This window comes from Haliotis asinina, chromosome 10 (assembly GCF_037392515.1).
Source record: "Haliotis asinina isolate JCU_RB_2024 chromosome 10, JCU_Hal_asi_v2, whole genome shotgun sequence".
Taxonomy (NCBI): domain Eukaryota; kingdom Metazoa; phylum Mollusca; class Gastropoda; order Lepetellida; family Haliotidae; genus Haliotis; species Haliotis asinina.
In genome coordinates, this window is record NC_090289.1 from 49,903,241 (window position 1) to 49,923,072 (window position 19,832).

Here is a 19,832-nt window from a genome sequence, read left to right on the forward strand (position 1 = left end):
TCTCTGAGTCTTTTCCATTTTCATGAGTTTGTATTTCATGTAAGGGTAATACTACACGGAGTGACTCTGAGTCATTCCATCACTAAATTTAGAAATGCGTTTCTTTCACACCCTTATAGTGTATTCCGCGTGAAGGAGGAACGTGAACGATACAGGGTGAAAAGTCCGACAGTCACAGAGTGCACACAATGCATTTGTCACAAGCGTGATGTTTTTTTACCACGATGCACAGTTTAGAAAGACGGTTCGGAGCCGTCACATGTCCAAAGTCCTGTTTTATGAGCATAAATGATCTATGCAAAACCGACATATTTGGTTTAGAAAGATTCTTCACGTGCGTCAAGTTACATGTCTGTGGTGGTGTATGGTATTGTGCATTGAGCTCAGGGTGCAAATCAGTTGCAGTTAAGCAGCGGAGGGTTTTGGAGCGGGGAGTCTTGGATGAGTAAGAAGTATCCCGGGTTCCATTCATTATGATCAGGAGTGTCTATAAGCTCATAGAGTCTTGCACCACAGGCCATAATAGATCTGTATACGACCTATTTAGTACTTATCCCGTATCAGAAATAAACCCACACTACTGTTGGCCATGGAGAGGTTGATACTTATGTTATTGCCCGGTGACCCTACCCCGTTATTCCATGAATGATATCAGGAGGATTAATGCAGGAATTACCGGTATAATTGATGCATTGCACTGAAGTAGTACACATATGAAATATACATCGAAAGGTTAACTGATATACATTTGTTACACATTTACTCCTTGTTGTACCAACACCATACTCGGTTTGTTGACGTAGGACTATTCTCGTAATTGTATCAATTAAGAACAATCAATTTTTTCCGTTGTATTTTAATTTTATTTACCGTAAAATCAGTACTGTCACAAGTTTGACTGTTTGGCAGTATTCAGTCAAGACTTGATTTACTAGCCGACAATAGGGGAGTGCGAAATCGTGTGTAGTGAATTTGGCTATTGTTGTGGCATGTTTATGACTCAAATGATAAGAGAGAGAACTCAATATCTTCGTTTGTATTTCTCGGGGATGTCTGAAGGGTGTCTTAGGTTGTCTCAAAGTCCACGATACACGCACACTTGAGAAACTAAACAAGTATGTTGCAATTAAGTGAAATAGTTCTTTGCGCTGACAGTGCTCGTGGGAATCAAAGTGGAACTGCAACATGGTATGTCAATGGTCTGCATCAGCAATGTAACACGCACACACATGTTACACGCACACGCACACGCACACGCACACGCACACGCACATGCACACGCACACGTACACGCATATGCACACACACAGGCATGCGCACACGGCAATACAATTGCAATAATTTATAAAGCAGCATTCAAGCCTTTTTAAGTCACCTCGCTCAATTGCGCTCATCCTGAACAGTTGGAACAACCAGATATAGCGTTTTGTATGCAACTGAAGTTAAAAGTGACAAAACTCTTTCTATATTTATAACACATTTCTGATAAGTTCCGCCCGGACAGAGGAAGGCCATTTCGGGTGTCCCCGCCGTGATATTGTTGGAACATTGCTGAAAGCGGCGTAAAAGCATACTCACACTCACATACCCGGAGTTTGAAAAATGTGTCAGTGGTATCGGGTTGTGTCTACATAAACTAGCTGCTTTAAATGTGTTCTAAGTAAGGATTTAGAAAAACGTAAATGACCAGGCAAATGCATCCTACCATGTACTCATGGTCTTTCATACCATAAAGAAATGAATTGAATTGAATTCACAAGTTATGCTCATATTTCGATGTCATCAAGTGTTGTGGAGCTTAACAGGCCAGCAATGACAAATCAACATTGCCAAATACCAGTCTATGAATAGTAATGATTGTGACTTCAAACTATGTCGTTTTTGGACGTTCTGATAACACTGCAACTGCATGTACAAACATGTAATGCTGCCAAACCTCGGCTGTACTGTCTGTAACATACCCGATCACGTCAATCACTGACATTTTACCCATTGCTGCCACCACATCAAAGGGATGGCTAAAGGTTCGTACTGATACCAGAGAGGACTGTACTGATTCAGCTCTGTTACGTGCTGTTAATTTGTGTTAATACGTAGATTTTAACTATATCGTAGGTCTTCTGTACGCTGTTGAATACAATACTGAACAAAAAAAGAAACGTCATATATGGAGAAATGAATTATATTGAAAATGAGTGGTAGAAGGTAGAAGGTAAGAGCGAATATTATATTAGCCAGATCTAATATAACCTGATGCACCTATCCATTTCATCGGGGAGAAACTTAGCGGGATGCATGCAGCACGCTCCTTTGGAAAACGCGATCCAGCACATGTGTGGGTGCACGTGACCACAGTTTCATGTGCCTAACAACCAACACTGGTGTAGAACTTGACGGTGATTAGAAAAAACACGTTAACAATCCATCAGCGATAAACATTTCCAATGCCACATGCTTTAGGCTGGCTTGTCCACTGTGGCTGTGGCTGGGATGCGGTAGACGGACAATTCACAATCTGAGGACAGGTGTGCATCATACGCGAACGGCACGTGGTTTCCCCAGGTCAGGATGGCCACGTGATGTCGTAAAGCTCTGTTTAGCGGTCCCGTAACTGCCCAGGTCATAGGAAAGGACGTGCTGCCCATTCCTGACGTCATTCTGTTTGGCCGATTCTACGTAAGTAAACCGTAATTAACGTCTACTCGTGGCACAATAGCAACTGCAAAACCATGGAGAGGCCATCGAAATCACCTGACCCTCCCTGACCCTCGAACACGTATTGGAACGCTCTTGGAAGAAGTCTTCTTGCCTTGAAGGTCAACCCTAGAATGCATAAGAGCTTGGCGTCATGCTGGTAGAACAATGACGCAAGTTGCCTAATGATGTGTCCAAGGGGTGTGAATGAAGTGACGTTGCTTTGCTGCTGTGAATGTATGAAAGTGTAAACGCGGTACTGAACATGCTCCAACACAGATGCCTCTTCCCTGTGAAATAAAAAAAACTCACCCAATCGTCCAAGTGTTGGCTGAGGGTGAGCAGAGCACACATTCATACCTACCCATAACGTTCTCCCATTACGTAGACAGGTAGTTCGCAGGCGACTTAAAACAACGATTCAATGAAGAGATTAACTACTGCCTGTTGCCTACACATTATAATGGAATAGTCCAAGTAAAGATATATATACATTAATTTGATCTGATTGCTGCAATATAAATTCATGCAATTCATTTTAACCTTATCTAATGGGAGTTGAAAACAATCATATTGAAAACAGTGTTGAAACATTGTGTTATTGGAGGATTTCACTGGTGTTGTTCAATTTGGTAGGAACTTCAAGTTCATACTAAACTGGACAACACCAGTTTTTCTTCCGGATTTACTCCCACCTGTAGTAGGCAACAAGCTATGACTTAAGAAACTGATAATTTTAGCCAACTACGTACACGACTGAGTTACTCAACATCATCTTTTTCAATCAGTAGTGAAAATATGGAATGATATTCCCTTAGCTGTTACAAACTGCGATTCTATTGCATCACGTAAATCAGATGTACTTCATTACTATGTCCACTGTATACACTTCACTCTTTAGAAAATATTGATTGCTTTTAATCTTATCTTGCATGACAATACAAGTCCCTCAGTCGCTGAGAAAACTTCTCAGTAACGAACCTGTTTCAGAGTCAGCCTTCCCTACCCACGAGACAGTGGCCTGTTCCACTGTATCCGTAGGTGTTGCCCTAATTATCCCTCTTGTACGATTGTCTGTCAAATGGGTGTTTGTCGATTGAGAGATAACCACTCATTAAGTCCACAAACCAGATTTACCCACTACAGTACAATTTGTTCTACATGTCTATGGGTATGCTTGCGATATAAAGCTGTGTGTTTACACCAATCTGGTAACGACGCTATCATACAATGGCACTTAATACATGTAGTGATAATGGGATCTGTGAAATCTTGCTCTTGATAAGTAATGATAAATAGTTATTACAAACAATCCAGAACTGAAAATTGACGCGAGGTCCGCCAGTTATAGTAATAAAGTCAGATTAAACGTAAACACATGTACCCGAAAGGGATGCATTTTTAAGTGGCTATGAATTAGTTCAAACTTTTAATCAAAATACTATAGTTCTGCATTTCAGGAGCCGTGATTCTATCACATAGATGAAAGAACATTCGTTATTTTAGACAAACGAATTTTGCTGCTTTCGAAATTATATCACATCAACAGCTTCAAGATTTGACCAATCCACCTTATTTGCCAATAAAATGTTTATTACAATATAGTGTACAATATGTAAATCTTTCATGTAACGTCAATACAAGCACCCTTGATTAAATACATGTGCATGTACAATTATCACGTGATCGTTTCATTGAGGTATTTTATATAATTGTTTTTTTATTAAATGCTTGACAAAGGCATAAGCATTTGTATCACACAGGTGTTAGTTGTGGTAGACTGCGTTGACAGCAGCTGTTGTATCTCAGGACAGGACCAGCTTCTCCAGCTGCAGCAGGGGCGCCTCCACCAGGATGGCCATCATAAAGGATACTATGAACGACATGCACACGAAGCCAAAGAAGCGGTACACCTGGAATATATGCAACAACTCTTGATTAATTCTGAGTCATTTGGATCAGCGCGTAAACATTCGAAATGACGACATCCGCAGCACCAAGCGGTGTGACAAGGGGAAAGATATCGATCATTCTACCTTTATCACATCATATAGCCGTGAAGGCCAGGGTTAGAAGTGTTCTTTAGTAACCCATGCTTGTCGCAATAGGCGACTAACGGCATCGGGTGGCCAGGTTCGTTGTCGTGTTTGTTACATGTCGGTTCACAATTGCGCAGATCGATGCCCGTGCTGTTTTATCACTGGACCGTCTAGTCCAGACTGAAATCTGGATCTTTGGCTTTGAACAAGAGAACTCCTTAACTACTAATCTACCTCACCGCCAAACATAGCGGAGAAATTAATGTGAAAAATCTGCCTGAATCAGTTATGACATCAGTTGTTCTCGACAAACAAGTCATGCAAATCGGTAGCATCCGCCATGCTGACTGTGTTTGTTGCCCGATGTCAGTTACCAAAAACTATGTCAAATGAAATCATCTTCCCTGTCCCTTGAAGATCCGGTTTAGAAACTGGTGTTTGCTTGTCGTAAAAGGCGACTTGTCTTGGTTGACACATGTCATCGTATCGCAATTGCGACCGATGCTCATGATGTTGACCACTGGATTGTCTTGTCCGTATTCGAGTATTTCCGGACCGCCGCCATATAGCTGGAATATTGCTGAAGGCGGCGTCAAAGAACAAACCGACCAAAACCAAACCATCTATCCTAACTTCAGAGGAGAAACCTTATATTGTGAAATAGTGACCAATATAAATACTCAAAACAAAGATTCTAAGATAAAGAGCCAGTGAAAATGCATGCTTGGTTTTTACCAAATACTTACAACATATCCTTGCGTGTAATAGATGAGTGACCTCATCGATAATGTTTCAGTAATCATGAGGACAAGATGTACAAGGTAGGCCCCGTATGTGAGTCGAGAAAGAGGCTGCCACCAGTCCCAGGACAACATCCAGTCCACGATACCTGAGAACAAAACAGTGAACTACATTCTGATAAATGGACATGCTTGTTGTTACAGGAAGCTGTCTTGGTTAGAACATAACCACGTTGATAAATACACAGTGTTGTACTGTTGGTGTAACTTGGCGTTTCCTATGTACAAGTAATGCAGGACAAGACACGATACAAACACAACTGACTTTGGAGGGATTGTTGCATTTTGAACCACAACACAGATGGGGTCGTGTTCAATACCTTTGTACACAGGGTCTCAAATGGTACCATCGCTTAGGGTCTTTAGTTAGGACACAACTTGAAATCCAATCCCCGACCTTCCTTTCTCAGGACAAGGTTTTAGGGTTCAACTAGCAAACGTATAACGTGCTCTGCATGATTTAGACAGAACCACCATGAAGATTCGCTAAAGCGTCAAGGAAGGCAGTAGTTGTCAGTCAGGGCTGATGTTTGCCTCTACATATAGCGGTTGTATTCAGCAAGTCAAGTTTCATAACCGACAAATCTACAACAATATCTGGGATACATTCAGTCGCAAGCACCTCCTTTTCCCTTGCAGCACATGAAGACCACCCAAGCCAGGACCAGAGCCCACACAGGTCTGAACAGCGTGTCGAAAGCGGTCCTCCCATCGATTCCCCAACCTGGTCCTTTTGTGTCGTCATATGTCAACAGTGTGCATAGTCCGGCAACGGCTACAGCCAGGACCCATCCCAAACCTTGCATGAACTGGAATATATACAGAATGATAAACACCACTTTATGAACATAAGATAAGACATCTTCAAGTCTTCTCTGTGCAACTAGGACTGTAATAAGGATGTTGGTGTGAATCAACATTGATTATTCTAAGTGTTCCCGAAACAGTAAGCGTATCAGGCTCCGCCGGTTACAGCCGTCACATGCATATTCAAGGTCACTAATTATTGCTAACAAGGTATGCAAACCTGACAGTATAGACTAGTAACGTACACCACAGAATGCAGAATGAGATCATTGACACTGAATCAGTCGCAAGAGGCGACTTACAGGAATGGGTGGTCAGACTTGCCGATTTGATTGACATATCGTATCTCAGTTACGTAGATCGATGCTATTGATGTTCATCATTGCAATGTCTGGTCCAGACTCGAGTATTTACAGACTGGTCCCATATTGCTGGAATATGGCTGAGTGTGGCGTTTAAGAACAAACAAACAGTAACACCCAATTGTGTAATGCTCACTGGAGAAATCTTGATCTCTGATTTCTTCGTTTGAATCAGGTAGCCTACCAGCATCCCTATGGCGAATGGTCCGATCCTGCACCAGGGTTTGATGTACACGTGCAGGAACACCCCTGTAATATCCCTGTAAGTGAATTCATGTTTATGATACAGACGCGTTGTTTTATACATCATACAGAATAGCTGTCTTACAGTCAACAGTCCATGCAAACAACTACATATAACAATGCTCATTCCGAATCATTAAAGTACAATGATACAAGGTGTTGGAGATGTGGACATACACGTACTGTGACGTGCTCATCAGAACTATTCCGTTTTCTCTTCTCTCTGCCGTTTGCGTCTTTGTAATGAATGAGCGACACAACCATTTCCATAACCTGCCTTCTCTTGTCAGATACAGACATTACAGTGATCGCATGTTTATGGATCACAACACCATTTTAGATTTATGACACTAGCTGTTGCGAAAAGGTAAGGCTATTCGGCCCTATCGGTATGTATCGCCACAAACACATGCACCAGCAAGTCAATAGTTCACCTAAAACACAGGAACATTATTCGTACAAGTATTAGAAACGCACTACGCATTTATGATTTGAAAAGGTTTGCTGAGGCCGTCCATGTTTTAATTTTGATCAAACATATTTTGAGCAAGAGTCGTGGAACGAGTTGTCTATAAGTCTCCGCTCATCCTAAATGAAAAGCAAAATCAAAGACTGGGAAAATACGAACTGGAAGTTGTGATATGAATAGTAACCAGTGCAGGCGATGCCGATGATGATGCATGCAAGAGCCACGCATATACCAGTAAGCTTCAGGACCTTTCTTGCAAAGGTGTTCTTCACCTGTAAACTGACAAAATAGCAAGGGTTAGCTGGTTGACTCCTTGGTTTGATGTTTAACGCCCCACTCAGCACTATTCCAGCTACACGGCGGTGATCTGTAAAGAATCGAGGGTGGAAGAGACAAACCAGTGATGAAATACACGTCCATCGATCTATGCAATGGGATACGATGACATGTGTCAACCAAGTCAGGCTGACTAACCGATGCCGTTAGTCGCCTCTGACAAGGTGGGTAACTGAAAAACAGGTCTGCCCTGATCTTCACGTGTACAAAGCACCAGAGACAAGTCGACATGTTACATCAGTTCATAGGTTTTCAACACTAAAGAAAAACAGATATCATAATTGTAAGAAAGATAATTAGAATTACTATTGACCATGAGGCAAGACAAAGAGCACCATGTGACGTTCGATATGTTAAAGAAATAAAGGGATTATTTGTACCTTAGTGCCAATGGGATCAACACCACGGGTGCCACAAAATAGAACTGCATGTCGTTAGCGAGGTACCAGCTCCAGGCGATACACTGAAACACACAGAACATATGTGATGTTTGTGTTTTGTGAAGCCATGCCGTCAATATGTTGAGTTGTTGTTTTGTTGGGGTTTTGTTTGTTTTTGATTTTGTTCATTTGATGTTTGGCATGCTCTTTGGGGGTAGTTTTGTTTTTCGTTTTCAGCGTGTGCTTTTCTATTTGTTGTTTCCTTTTGTTGCTGTTTCAGTTGGTCGAACCAAGTTAGTGGATATATACATCTTAACAAAATTTTACAGCAAAATGCATGCGTACATACATGCATGCGTGCATTCATCCATACATATATACATACACACACACACACACACACACACATACACACATACATACATACGGGATACACAATGCACATTAAAACATATTAAGGATGTGGTGAAATGGGGTCTAGAATTTGACGACGTGCATATGCGTGTTTGTGTGGCTGTGCTTGTACTGGCTCAGACTGGCTGGTTTAATGGCGCTTTCTCACTGAGATACCACACAGCACGTTATCAAGAATACACCACTCAGACACTTTACACTGACTCCGAGCCGACCAGTCCTTGTTGCACCCATTACTGCCGAGCGACAGCCAGGCGGCATCAGCATTTACCATATTGTAACCCGCGACATTTCGCTCTCCGGACGGACGCTCCCACCACTACACCATGGAAGCCACTTTCAGGATGAACATATTGTCATGTGAACATATAGTGTCTGTTTCCATGCACATGTACATACTCACAGCACTAACGCATTATCACCCCAGATAACCCAAGCTGCTTGTGAGGCACTAGAAGGTATATGACCTATCCCACCGGGTACCCATTCACTGCTGGGTAAACAGAGACAATTCATGAACAAGCTCAGTCGCCTAAGATGACACCTCATGTGTCAGGTGTGCCTCGTTGCAGGGCAGGACTGATGTCCTGAAAACTCTCAAGAGTCAGGCTGTCAAACAAATAGAAGGATGAGTAATGTATTTATTTGACACCTGCTTTGGTAGTACAGTTGTGTGCAAATCATATTTTGTCAGATTGTTTTAATCTACATTTGTCATTACCATTTGGTCTGCTCTGAGTAGATTGTTTATGTATAGCATGTTTATCCACCAGTTGTTCTCACAGGATGCCTTATCAGTAGGACTTGTCCAGGTTGGACCATCAACCAAATACGGCACAACGAACGTGTAGACGAATATCACATAGGCGTACACAGGAGTCAATCTGAAAATGATCAACAGAAACTATTGCTGAAATTCCATGACTCTCATAAATAATAGGCGGTAGGGCAGCTTAGTGATTGAAGCATTCGCGCTTCACATCGAAGACAACGGTTCGATTACCCACATAGGTACCATGTGTGAAGCCCATTTCTGGTGTCCACGCCGTGATATTGCTGGAATATTTTAAAAGCGAAGTAAAACTACACTCATCAACAAGTTATGTGACTGGATGGTGTTATAGTTTCACAATGTTTTCTTGAGTTTTCTTCCTTGGTACCCTGTGTTCTGAAACATTTTCGCAATCGATTCATTTCCATACTGTGACAGTGTCTGGGAGAATTCAGCTTGCCCTGTTCGTTGGTAGCTTGAGTCAAAACTTGCACAGACATGCACGTGTAATTCTGTTATCCTACATATGACAGTTCAGAAAAGTAATGAGAATCTCGATCCTTTTGAGATGCAAGGCTGGAATCTCACCGAACCTGTATTCGACGTCTCATTAAAAGGCAAACAGCTTCCCTAGAAGAAAACTGTATTTGTTATCCAAAACTGGATCCCACAGTAGACCTGTGATATCTATATTGCATATATATACATATATATATATATAAATATATAAATATATATATATAAATAAAATGACAACCGAATTGTCATAATGCTATTATACTACTCCGTCACGTAATAGCCTCACAAAGCCTTGACATCATTAAGAAAACAGCTGACAGTGCTATGACGTGATGTTGATGATACCACAATGATATGATATCATAAAGGTAATGACGTCACTGAGACCATTGCTCAAGAAGCCTATTGTCAGTTCTGTGTTCAGATAAATTCATTCTTTTACTGTTAACTGATGAAGAATGACTATGAATTATAAATAAAATCTCATTTCCAGGCAAGCCTCGGGAAATTGTTGCTTTAATCAGCTCGTATTGATATATTTAATACCAGAAGACACTTGGGCGAGATTCTATATCTCAACATTTAATAATACATCTACAATGTGTATATAAGTGGAATGAAACAGGCGTGACTGACCTCAAGTAGCGGTGGACATAGTACATGACCATGTGTTTCACCTTCAGACCTCCAGCCTTCTCTGTCTCCTTCAGGAACAAGTACGTCACCAACAGGCCACTGCAAACATTTTCTCAGATAATAGATTGAAATTTCTGAAAGGCCATTCTAACATGAACTGGAAATTTGTGTCTAAAACCCAATTACGTTTACTAGGATATTTGTTTTCAGTCTTACACAGATAATTCGTAGTGGAATTATTATTTTAAACGATGAATAGATGCACACAAACTTTGACAGTGACTATGGTTGTACAGTGTAACTGATTATGCATCATAACGTGATGTGGACAATGCTGTTACCTGAGAAAAAAGAACGTATCCACAGATAATGTTCCATTCATAATAACCTGGAAACTGAAACTCTTTGTTATCGGCAAGAGGTCTGCTCCATTTTCTGAAAAACAAATAATGTACGATTTAACAGCACATCATACAAGTTTCTAATCCACGCGGTCCTCACGTCCACAGTGGTCATCACCAGATGCTCACCAGGTGTTCTTGTACAAAATAACAAGCGCTAAGACGATCCTAAGTCCCATGCCTTTACTTCGACTTAAGATAGTCATTCCAAATGTGCCGATCAAGCAACGATATATAGAGCTATAAAGAACTATACACTGTGATATATTCTGTGCACATATGTTGACAGTGTGAATCATATGCACGACGTACCTACGTTAGTAATGAGATTAAGGAAAGTGTGGCCCAAAATGACCCAGCTCATGCTTAGGACCCTGATGCCGTTAAGACAAGAAATAGATGCCGGTGAACGCTTAACGCTGAGGATCTTCTCCCCATTGCTGACGGCTGAGAAACACAACAGGATCCGCTGCCATACTGAAAATACAACAACTTCCATAATTATGATAAACCTTGGCTGTGAAGAGCCGAAAATGCCAACACAAGGGATATTGCAATACTGGTGTTTCCGTTTCACTGGACATAGATTTTAAAGGCTCACTGGACATAGATTTTAAAGGCTCTATTAGCGCTTAGACAGTTGTAAATTAATGACTGTTAGTCTAAGGCACTTGCAACTATCATTGTTTTATTGTTGTGAGCACATGCGTCAGGTTTAGAACCGGTCTTCAGTAGCCACTGGATGTACTTTGATCGAGAAGAGACTACCCAGGTTAATTTGTCACTGACGTGTACGATGAATAAATTCGTATTACGATTGCTCATGACTTCAATGACTGATTGACACAATTGTAATTTAGAAATCTGTCATTCATCTGGGACAATGCTGAGGACAATAGGATATGAGAGTATCCATTGTGGTGAGGAGAACACACTGGCAGAATGTCTCTATCTGAACAACAAACTTTTACTAATTTACAGATAATCACTTTCCCCGGTAAATGCGGACAACGCCTTCCACAGAATACACCGCTTGTTGAATTAATGTTAAGAACAGTTTTGAAACAATCCACACAAGCTCCCCAAGTCCGCAATTACAACTTCTTGGATATTGTTGTAGACAGAGAAAATGAAAGATATGCAACTTACACTTTGGTTTCTGCTTCTTTGGATTTTCTTCTGATGTGGGCGGCTGAGCACCATTAGGATATCGAAAGTGTCCACCGTTTGCCTCAGGTAGTGTTGGACCTGCAGGGTTGTCTAATGCACCATTCTCTACGTGACCAGTCCCTTGCCGATTGTCAATCAAATTATCTTTATGGCCATTACTAACTTGTTTCTCAATCCCCTCAGTGTCCTTAGACTGTAAATGTGCACTGATTTTTTCCAGCTGAACAGCATCCAGACCAGGAGTGACAGGGGCCTTCTCGCAATGATCTTTGGTTCCCCGGATGTACATGTCCAGAGCAGAACCCAGAAGGACCATGCATCCCAAGATGGCTGTAAGGACGCTGAAATTGGACCAGAGAAAGGCAATCAGCAAACGGAGAATGGAATTGCATGAATTTATAGAAAAAACTATTTGAACAGCAATTGTTTGTTTTGTGGCGCGTCGTCTATAACGACTAGCAACCCTATTGCCACACCATTCAACCCGGCTTTCAGCTAATGTTAATACTGAGCCTAATGTTTCTTAGCAGCAGTTCTGTCTGTGGTCTTTGCGGTGGAGATGTACTGATGCATATTTCAGGGAACTGCCGAATTCCGGTCTTCAGCAGAAAACAGTTTGAATGTACAAGGGCAACAGATAATAATCAAATCTTGACCGACATTTAGCCCCAGTAAAAAACGTCATCATATTTGAATTGCAATATCTAAAAGTAAATATACCTATCAGAAGATAGTTGACTTTGCGTGCCAGTGGGATCCAACCCAACAAAAGCAGTAGAATCTGTACTTTCAGGTGTAATCCAAAGTATAACATGTCCCTCCTTGTTAAATCCAAATAAAGTCAAAACAACTTCAGACCAGGCGCACCCCAGGGAAGATCCTGGTTACAGTTGGTGTACGGCAACCACTGCTTGTCGTAAAAGACGACTAACGGAATCGGGTGGCCAGATTGGATGACTTGTTAGACACATGTCGTATCACAACTGGTAGAGCGAGGACACATGGTGTTGATTACCAGACTGCGTGGTCCAAACTCAATTATTTACATCCCGACGCCACACAGCTGGAATATTACAGTGTGCGGTGTTAAACACCCTGCAAAGCAACCAGAGAAGACGTCTGGCCCAAGCTTTGTATATGGGAGGTGGACTGATGTTTTAGTTTCTAGATTTGTCTGACCTTTCTAACGCATTCCTGCACTATCTGACAAACGTTCTACTCTCTAACTAGTACAATCTGATACTGTCTCTAGTATACAACTTCTGTTTCATCACTCACATAGCTCCCACTGCCTCACTGTCCTCACTGATAGGGCCGTTCTTGATTTCAGCATGACACACGACTTTATCTATTGTCAGGTTCACGTTAGACAGCACTGCAACACGAATAAACGCAATGGGTGACAAACTTCAGTTATAGGACACCTCTGTCATCATTCAGGTTTATAGACTAAACTAACTGAACGATGACTAAGCTGGAAACTTCATGTATTTGATTCAGAATAAGTATCATTGGGTAGGATTTTGCACTGGCGTTATATCTGATACCGGAATAACGTAATTCTGCCATATTTGATGATGTGTCAAATTAAGGCAAAACGTAATAACATAATTTTGGGTGTCTTCCTTAATCTCTCAGGATAATATCGAAATCTGTATGATTTGACACAAGGTATCGTATCGCCCTTTAAGAGATGTGGCGTCTAGAGTCACTTCACAAATTCAGTATTGTGTGTCAGCAATGGTTATGTAACTAATTGATGGCTGAACTAACAGTAGAAACAATTATTTCCAATCACCAATGTGTGTTCTACGTTGTACGATACTCGTGCATGACGATTCCTAAACCAAACAAATTTTATATCACTTTCTTGTATTTTCAAAAACTGCAATCCATTTACAATAAACACAAAGAACCGTTATCATTCTGTAACAAACAGTTATTAGTTAAATGGCATTTGTTTAAACGAGCGACACAATACGTACTGCTTTGTAAGTCTGACTTGACTTTACCGCTGCCACATGTTCGTGGGAGGCACAGGTGCCAGTTGATGCCAAGATTCGGAGCTAAGGCCTACAAACATGATCATGGGTTATCTTCAAAACAACATTCACGATATATTAATGTCACATGATTGATATATTCGGTCTATTTTGAATAAACTGGTTATGTATTTGATACTGAACTCCATAGGATCAGAAGACAAGTTTTCCCAGGACATTTGTTCCAGGATTAAGCACCATGCTGAAATATTGGTACTGTTCAAAGCAAGGTTAAACCAATTCATTCACTCAAAACATTCTGAGTAGAAAATGTTAGTACCAAAATAAGATACATGAGTAACATATTTGTTAATCAGTGGAAAATATATTAAATCATCTCAGTGAATCAATTACCAAGAAAGAACATTAAAAGTCAAAACGTGACCGGGCTGAGGGTACTTGAGGACATTCTTCAAACTGTGTATAGCGCGAATGACAACTTTGGCAATTTCGAATACATTGATTTACACAAAAATGTTTTGATCAAGTTCATGTACATGTAGACACTCTAGGGTCCTGTTCTAGGAAGTGATTTAGCTTAAACCTATGCTTTGTGAAGTAGGACATGTGAAGTAGGACATGTGAAGTAGGACATGTGAAGAAAGGCGTATACGTAACTGTAATTGCCAAATCCATTTCCTTCAGCTGCCCAGATCCCGTCGTCTTGGACTAGCCAGTAGGATTTGTATGATCATGAGGTTAGGTGCAATTGTTTCTGAGTCGCTTTCAAGATTGTTTAACTTACATCCGAGCATGCACATGTGTATTAGTATCATTTATTTATTTGTTCCCATTTTGCTATATGAAATTTGACGCCTTGGCTATATTTCTGAACAACACCAACCCGTTAGAACTGATCTTCAGCAACCCATGCTTGCCGTAAGAGGCAACTAAAGGGATGGGTTGGTTAGACTCACTGACGTGGTTGACGCATGTTATTGTATCCCAATTATGTAGAGCGATGATCATGCTGTTGATCACTGTCTTGTCTGGTCCAGACACGGTTGTTTACAAACCAACGCCATATAGCTGGAATACTGCTGAGAGCGGAGTTTAAAGACACACAACAAAAGCATCAAACGCGGAGCTTAAAAAAACTGAACATACACTTCCGGGTCCCATCATGGCTAGCAGCTGTTTAGGGGGTTTAATGGATACAACGCATGTGTCCCCCTTTACTTGTCTTCCATTGGATATGTCCACCTCACTGACAACTTCAAGGCATTCATCATAGTTCCCGAAGAAGGTGGTTGCCCCTTTAAACAGGGAGGTACCAGGCTTCCCAGATGCATCGATCACTGTAAAGGGCAAAAAGGAAACCAGTTTAGATGACAAATTATACAAAGAAAATAACTACAAAGGAGAACGAAATGCGAAAAAGTTCTTACTTGTGAGTGCCCACATCTTCCCCACTACGAGATCGGCCAGAAAGGTATCCACATCTTCAGAACACATTCGTTCATCCTCCGTCAGTCCGCTTGTGTTTGACCGTAAAAGCCCCTTCAAGATGGACGGAAGCTGAGGACCCAGAGTTTTTAAAAGATCTGTAATAGTGTTCATGTCGATAGATCCTCCCCCAATGAGAAAAGGCAAAAGGGAGCTCCCCATTCCTCCTGGAATCTTATTCTGCATGGACAACAAGGAAAACGGGAATGACGCTAAAGGTGAGGATGTGTTGGTGGAGGGAGTGGAGTTCCCAGAAGACGTTGGTGTCATCTGTGTATAATTTGAGGTGGAAACATCCGGGACTGAGGCTGTGCTAGTGTCGGATGATGAATTTACATTCAGGGAATGTTTGGGAGAACTGGCTGATGCCCAAATTTTAGTAGGTGTAGTCGGTGCAAGTGTTAAAGAAACATCGCTGGTTGATGAGGAACATAAAGAGGACGCCACAAATAGAAACGTCCATAGAAACACACAGACGGTGAAGCTTTTCATTGTCCAAACTAAACAGTCTGTATTACGCTGTAACATGTAGATCCTCGGCCAATCGCTCTCACTAGACGATTGGGCTCACAACATCGCCTCTAAGCACAAATCACTTATGTCTTCAGATAATGAATTAATACAAACTGTCTGCTATACACTGGACGCTTTTTTCAGGAGACGATCTGCACACAGTGTGAGCACCTGAAAAGTGTTGAAAAGTGTCAGCAGCCTCTTTATATCACCATGCGTCCCTCACGAGGAGCCTTCAACATTGCCCTATATCTATGGTCTCTGTGACCTTATATGGATAGCTCTAGTGAGCCAACACGCACCATGTGAGATGTCACACTAACCGTATTTGTCAAACAATATGTACCCATGTATACATCTGTAGGCAATAAGAAGTGTTGTGAACACTGTGGTATCCAAATGCCCTTATAAGGAATACGCACGCTACTATACAGAGTAAACACTAGCTTTATATGGTATTGGTCGAGTACTGACGAGGATTCATGCTCAATGGCAAATTGCACAGGGAAGGAACTCCACATTTCTGTCGGGAAATCTCAGTGTTGTTCTATGCAGGTTGTGTTGAACCTATGGCGTCTGTTTGATCTGTTCCTGGGATCCATGCTGTGTTTTGCATGCATTGTTGTTTGAAGTGAGTGAGTTTTACGCCGTTTTAGCTATATTCCAGCAATATCGCGATGGGGGGGGGGGGAGGGGGGGGCACCAGAAATGGGCTTCACACATTGTACCCATGTGGCAATAATTCGTTGTTTGAAGTTTTAAATTGTGCACGATTTTTTTGGGGGGCATGGTGGTTTATCCCTGTACTTATTGGTAAGCCTAAGCCTAAACGTTAAGGTTGATAAACGATGTAACGATAAAGTGTGTGAAATACAACTTGTAAAGGTTTGCATGATATACAGGAGTATGGGTTATGGGCGACAGATAAACTGTGGTTTATCTAGGTTACATGTCTGCAGCACGTTCAGCTGAATAGTTGGGATGTCATGGTTGTAGTGGAGTGCATGAGGCCTGTGTTGCTGTGTCCATGGGACAGTATTCGAAATACGTGCGTGCATGCATGCGCGCATGCGTGAGTGAGTGAGTGAGTGAGTGAGTGAGTGAGTGAGACTTTACGCCGCTTTCAACATTATGGCGGAATATCAGGACGGAAAACACCAGATATGGACTCAAAGGCATTGTACTTTTGAAGATAAGCCCGGACGAGCGAACGCTTTAACCACTAACTTACACCCACTTGAGTTAGCCACATAAAGTAAACGTCACTCGCTCACTCACTCACTTACTCACTCACTCACTCACTCTAGACAGATGATAAAAACCCACGCTAATGGTCAAGTAGCCTCACGTCGACTCCTGTTCAGTCCCTCCTGCACTGCCCACGTTTGACCTCTGCATTGTTGTCTTCTGCCCATGTTTGACCTTTACAGTGTTGTTGTCTATCCATGTTCGACCTTGACAGTGTTGTCTTCTATCAATGTTTGACCCTCAAAATATTGTTGTCTGTCCATATTTGACATTTACAGTGTTGTTGTCTACCATGTTTGATCCTTTCAGTGTTGTGTGTTGTCCATTTATGACCCTCACAGTGTTGTCATCTATCCATTTTGGCCCTTACACCCTGCCCGTTACTGTTATCGCCCTGCGGTCTTTACCGACATCATGTATATTTTTATCAGTGAACATCATATATAGCCCTGAGTCAACAGCTGTCCCATGTAGCATTGCCATGTTGGAGAGTGACGCAAATCTCATCTGTCACTACTGTTCGTCACATGCCACTGACAACAAGCGATTCTGGCTGTAACTTGTTTTTGGGATTGTTCAGAGGCTTGAAGAACTGGGCCCTTATTATCGAAACGTTCGTAGCCCTCAGACTTTTTTGACCGTAGCCAATATGCTCGGAATGGGCTTAAGACGTTCGTAGGTCAACGAACGTTTCGAGAATAGCAAGCCTGAAGTATTGGGTGACATCCGTGTTGTTTTAGTAGGGTGATCTGGCTTCTATCTGTCACTGTTAATGTGCATATTTCCTTTGTCTTTTACATCTGATACTGCTAATCGTTGCATGTAGCTGCAACCTGACCATGAACCGTCACGTGTTTCTACGTCTGCCTGGACTTCAGTGTGGTCTGTCTCTGTCTACAGTTTCTTCACTTTCCTCAAAAACTGCGTTTTGTTTTAAACATATTCATGAGAAAACGATTGAGTAAAACTTATAGAGCTTAGAATACCCTCTCCGTAGTACTTACATAATATTACTTCATGCTGTTGATCACAGCTTTGTTTCCTCCAGCCTAGAATATTTACAAAACCTGCCATATAGCTGGAATATCGCTGAGCGCGGCGTAAAACAACACTCCAAGCAACCAACTAAGTAATCATTCAGCCATATATATAACACTCGGCGCTTGCGTATTCACACAGGAAATCAAGTACCAACCGTGAAATAAATGACAATAAGTGTCAGTGAATAAACACATGCACGTCAGAGCCAGACAAAACCAGTCGAAAAAGTGGAAAATATATGAATGGATAGCTAAACATGAGTGCTGACACCAGGTGTTCGCTAAGAGACTATGTCTGTTTCTCCTTCCGTTAGTGGACCCGTCGTTCGTCACAACGTTACACGTGAAATGTTGCCTGATACAGTATTGCTTAGTTCACCGACGTCCCGTATATTATCCTGCCCCAGTACGTTACAGTTCATGGAGTTCACGTTCTGAAGGGCTGTCTAGCAATGTTAGGTATATGAATTCGTTGGTACTAAAGTTTACTATTTTGGAGATCACATCCAACGTTTAAAGCTTCTACAGAGAAATACAAATATATCTCCACTAGCGCGCCTGTAATCGTTCTGTATTCAGACAGACAGACAGACAGACAGACATTTTTATTCAGCATATGAGGCCATGGCCCAGAATACAGAATAATATAACAATGTATTTGTTTCAACCAGTAGCAGTCATACATTATTGCCTTGGAAAATTATTCAACGTTTTGCACACAGTACAGGCGTAATACGTCCTTTCAAAGATAACGTGGATAATATGTGCAAAATACTGGCTGAAATTTGTGCAATAGGCTTTTATCAGAAAACATAACAATACTTGTCAAACATCATCCCCATATGACACAAGCCTTACGGAACTTTCCTTACAAGGGTTACAAATATATAGATATGGTGAGAAACATTCAATTTTACATCTTTTATGACATTGACAAGCCATCAAGAAGTCAATTACAGTACAGCATAGTGTGCCTCTTTATTGCAGGTGGAAATAATAATACCTGGACTGGCTTAAAACATGATCATTGTGCTATATAATATATCTAAGGAAAATATCTTTCCAGTGTCTCTGTGGTGTCTGACAATATATAGTGTTACGAGTGTGTATTTTCTGTATATTTTGTTATTAATTAGGCAATAATTATGATGGGTCACATTTCGTATAATAGATGGTCAACACTTTCAGGATTCTGGTTTTCCGGACATTATGTGCTCTTGCTATTTGCTACTTCCGGGAGACTGCTAGAGATTTCTACAGTGTTGGCGATGGTCGTATGTGCCCGAACTTTCGGCAAATGACTGAATATATATAAAGAGGCTCGTTGCCGTGTCACAACACGGCCATTCACTGGAGTTACATCGCCAACATATCCGTCAACGCCTGAAACTGCTGTCAGATCGCTCGCTGTGTTTTCATTCTACATAACTGTTTCTCCTTCGTACTAAGACTTTGGTGAGTTTGCTATAATATATTTTGTGACCCATTGCCTTAGATTTTG

The 19,832-nt window shown here is 41.4% G+C and overlaps 1 protein-coding gene across 1 annotated transcript; it reads right to left on the reverse strand.

Moving 5' to 3' along the window:
- Positions 1-4,265: 4,265 nt before the first annotated feature.
- On the reverse strand, positions 4,266-16,393 carry LOC137297675 (O-acyltransferase like protein-like). Its single transcript, XM_067829588.1, has 15 exons — positions 15,473-16,393; positions 15,192-15,382; positions 14,028-14,115; positions 13,321-13,417; positions 12,022-12,383; positions 11,185-11,349; positions 10,813-10,906; positions 10,472-10,570; positions 9,266-9,428; positions 8,131-8,213; positions 7,574-7,693; positions 6,839-6,962; positions 6,156-6,342; positions 5,480-5,622; positions 4,266-4,607 (listed from the first exon to the last, which is right to left on the reverse strand). Exons 1-15 carry the CDS (start codon positions 16,056-16,058, stop codon positions 4,500-4,502), a joined length of 2,610 nt encoding a protein of 869 aa, XP_067685689.1. The 5' UTR covers positions 16,059-16,393; the 3' UTR covers positions 4,266-4,499.
- Positions 16,394-19,832: the final 3,439 nt, after the last annotated feature.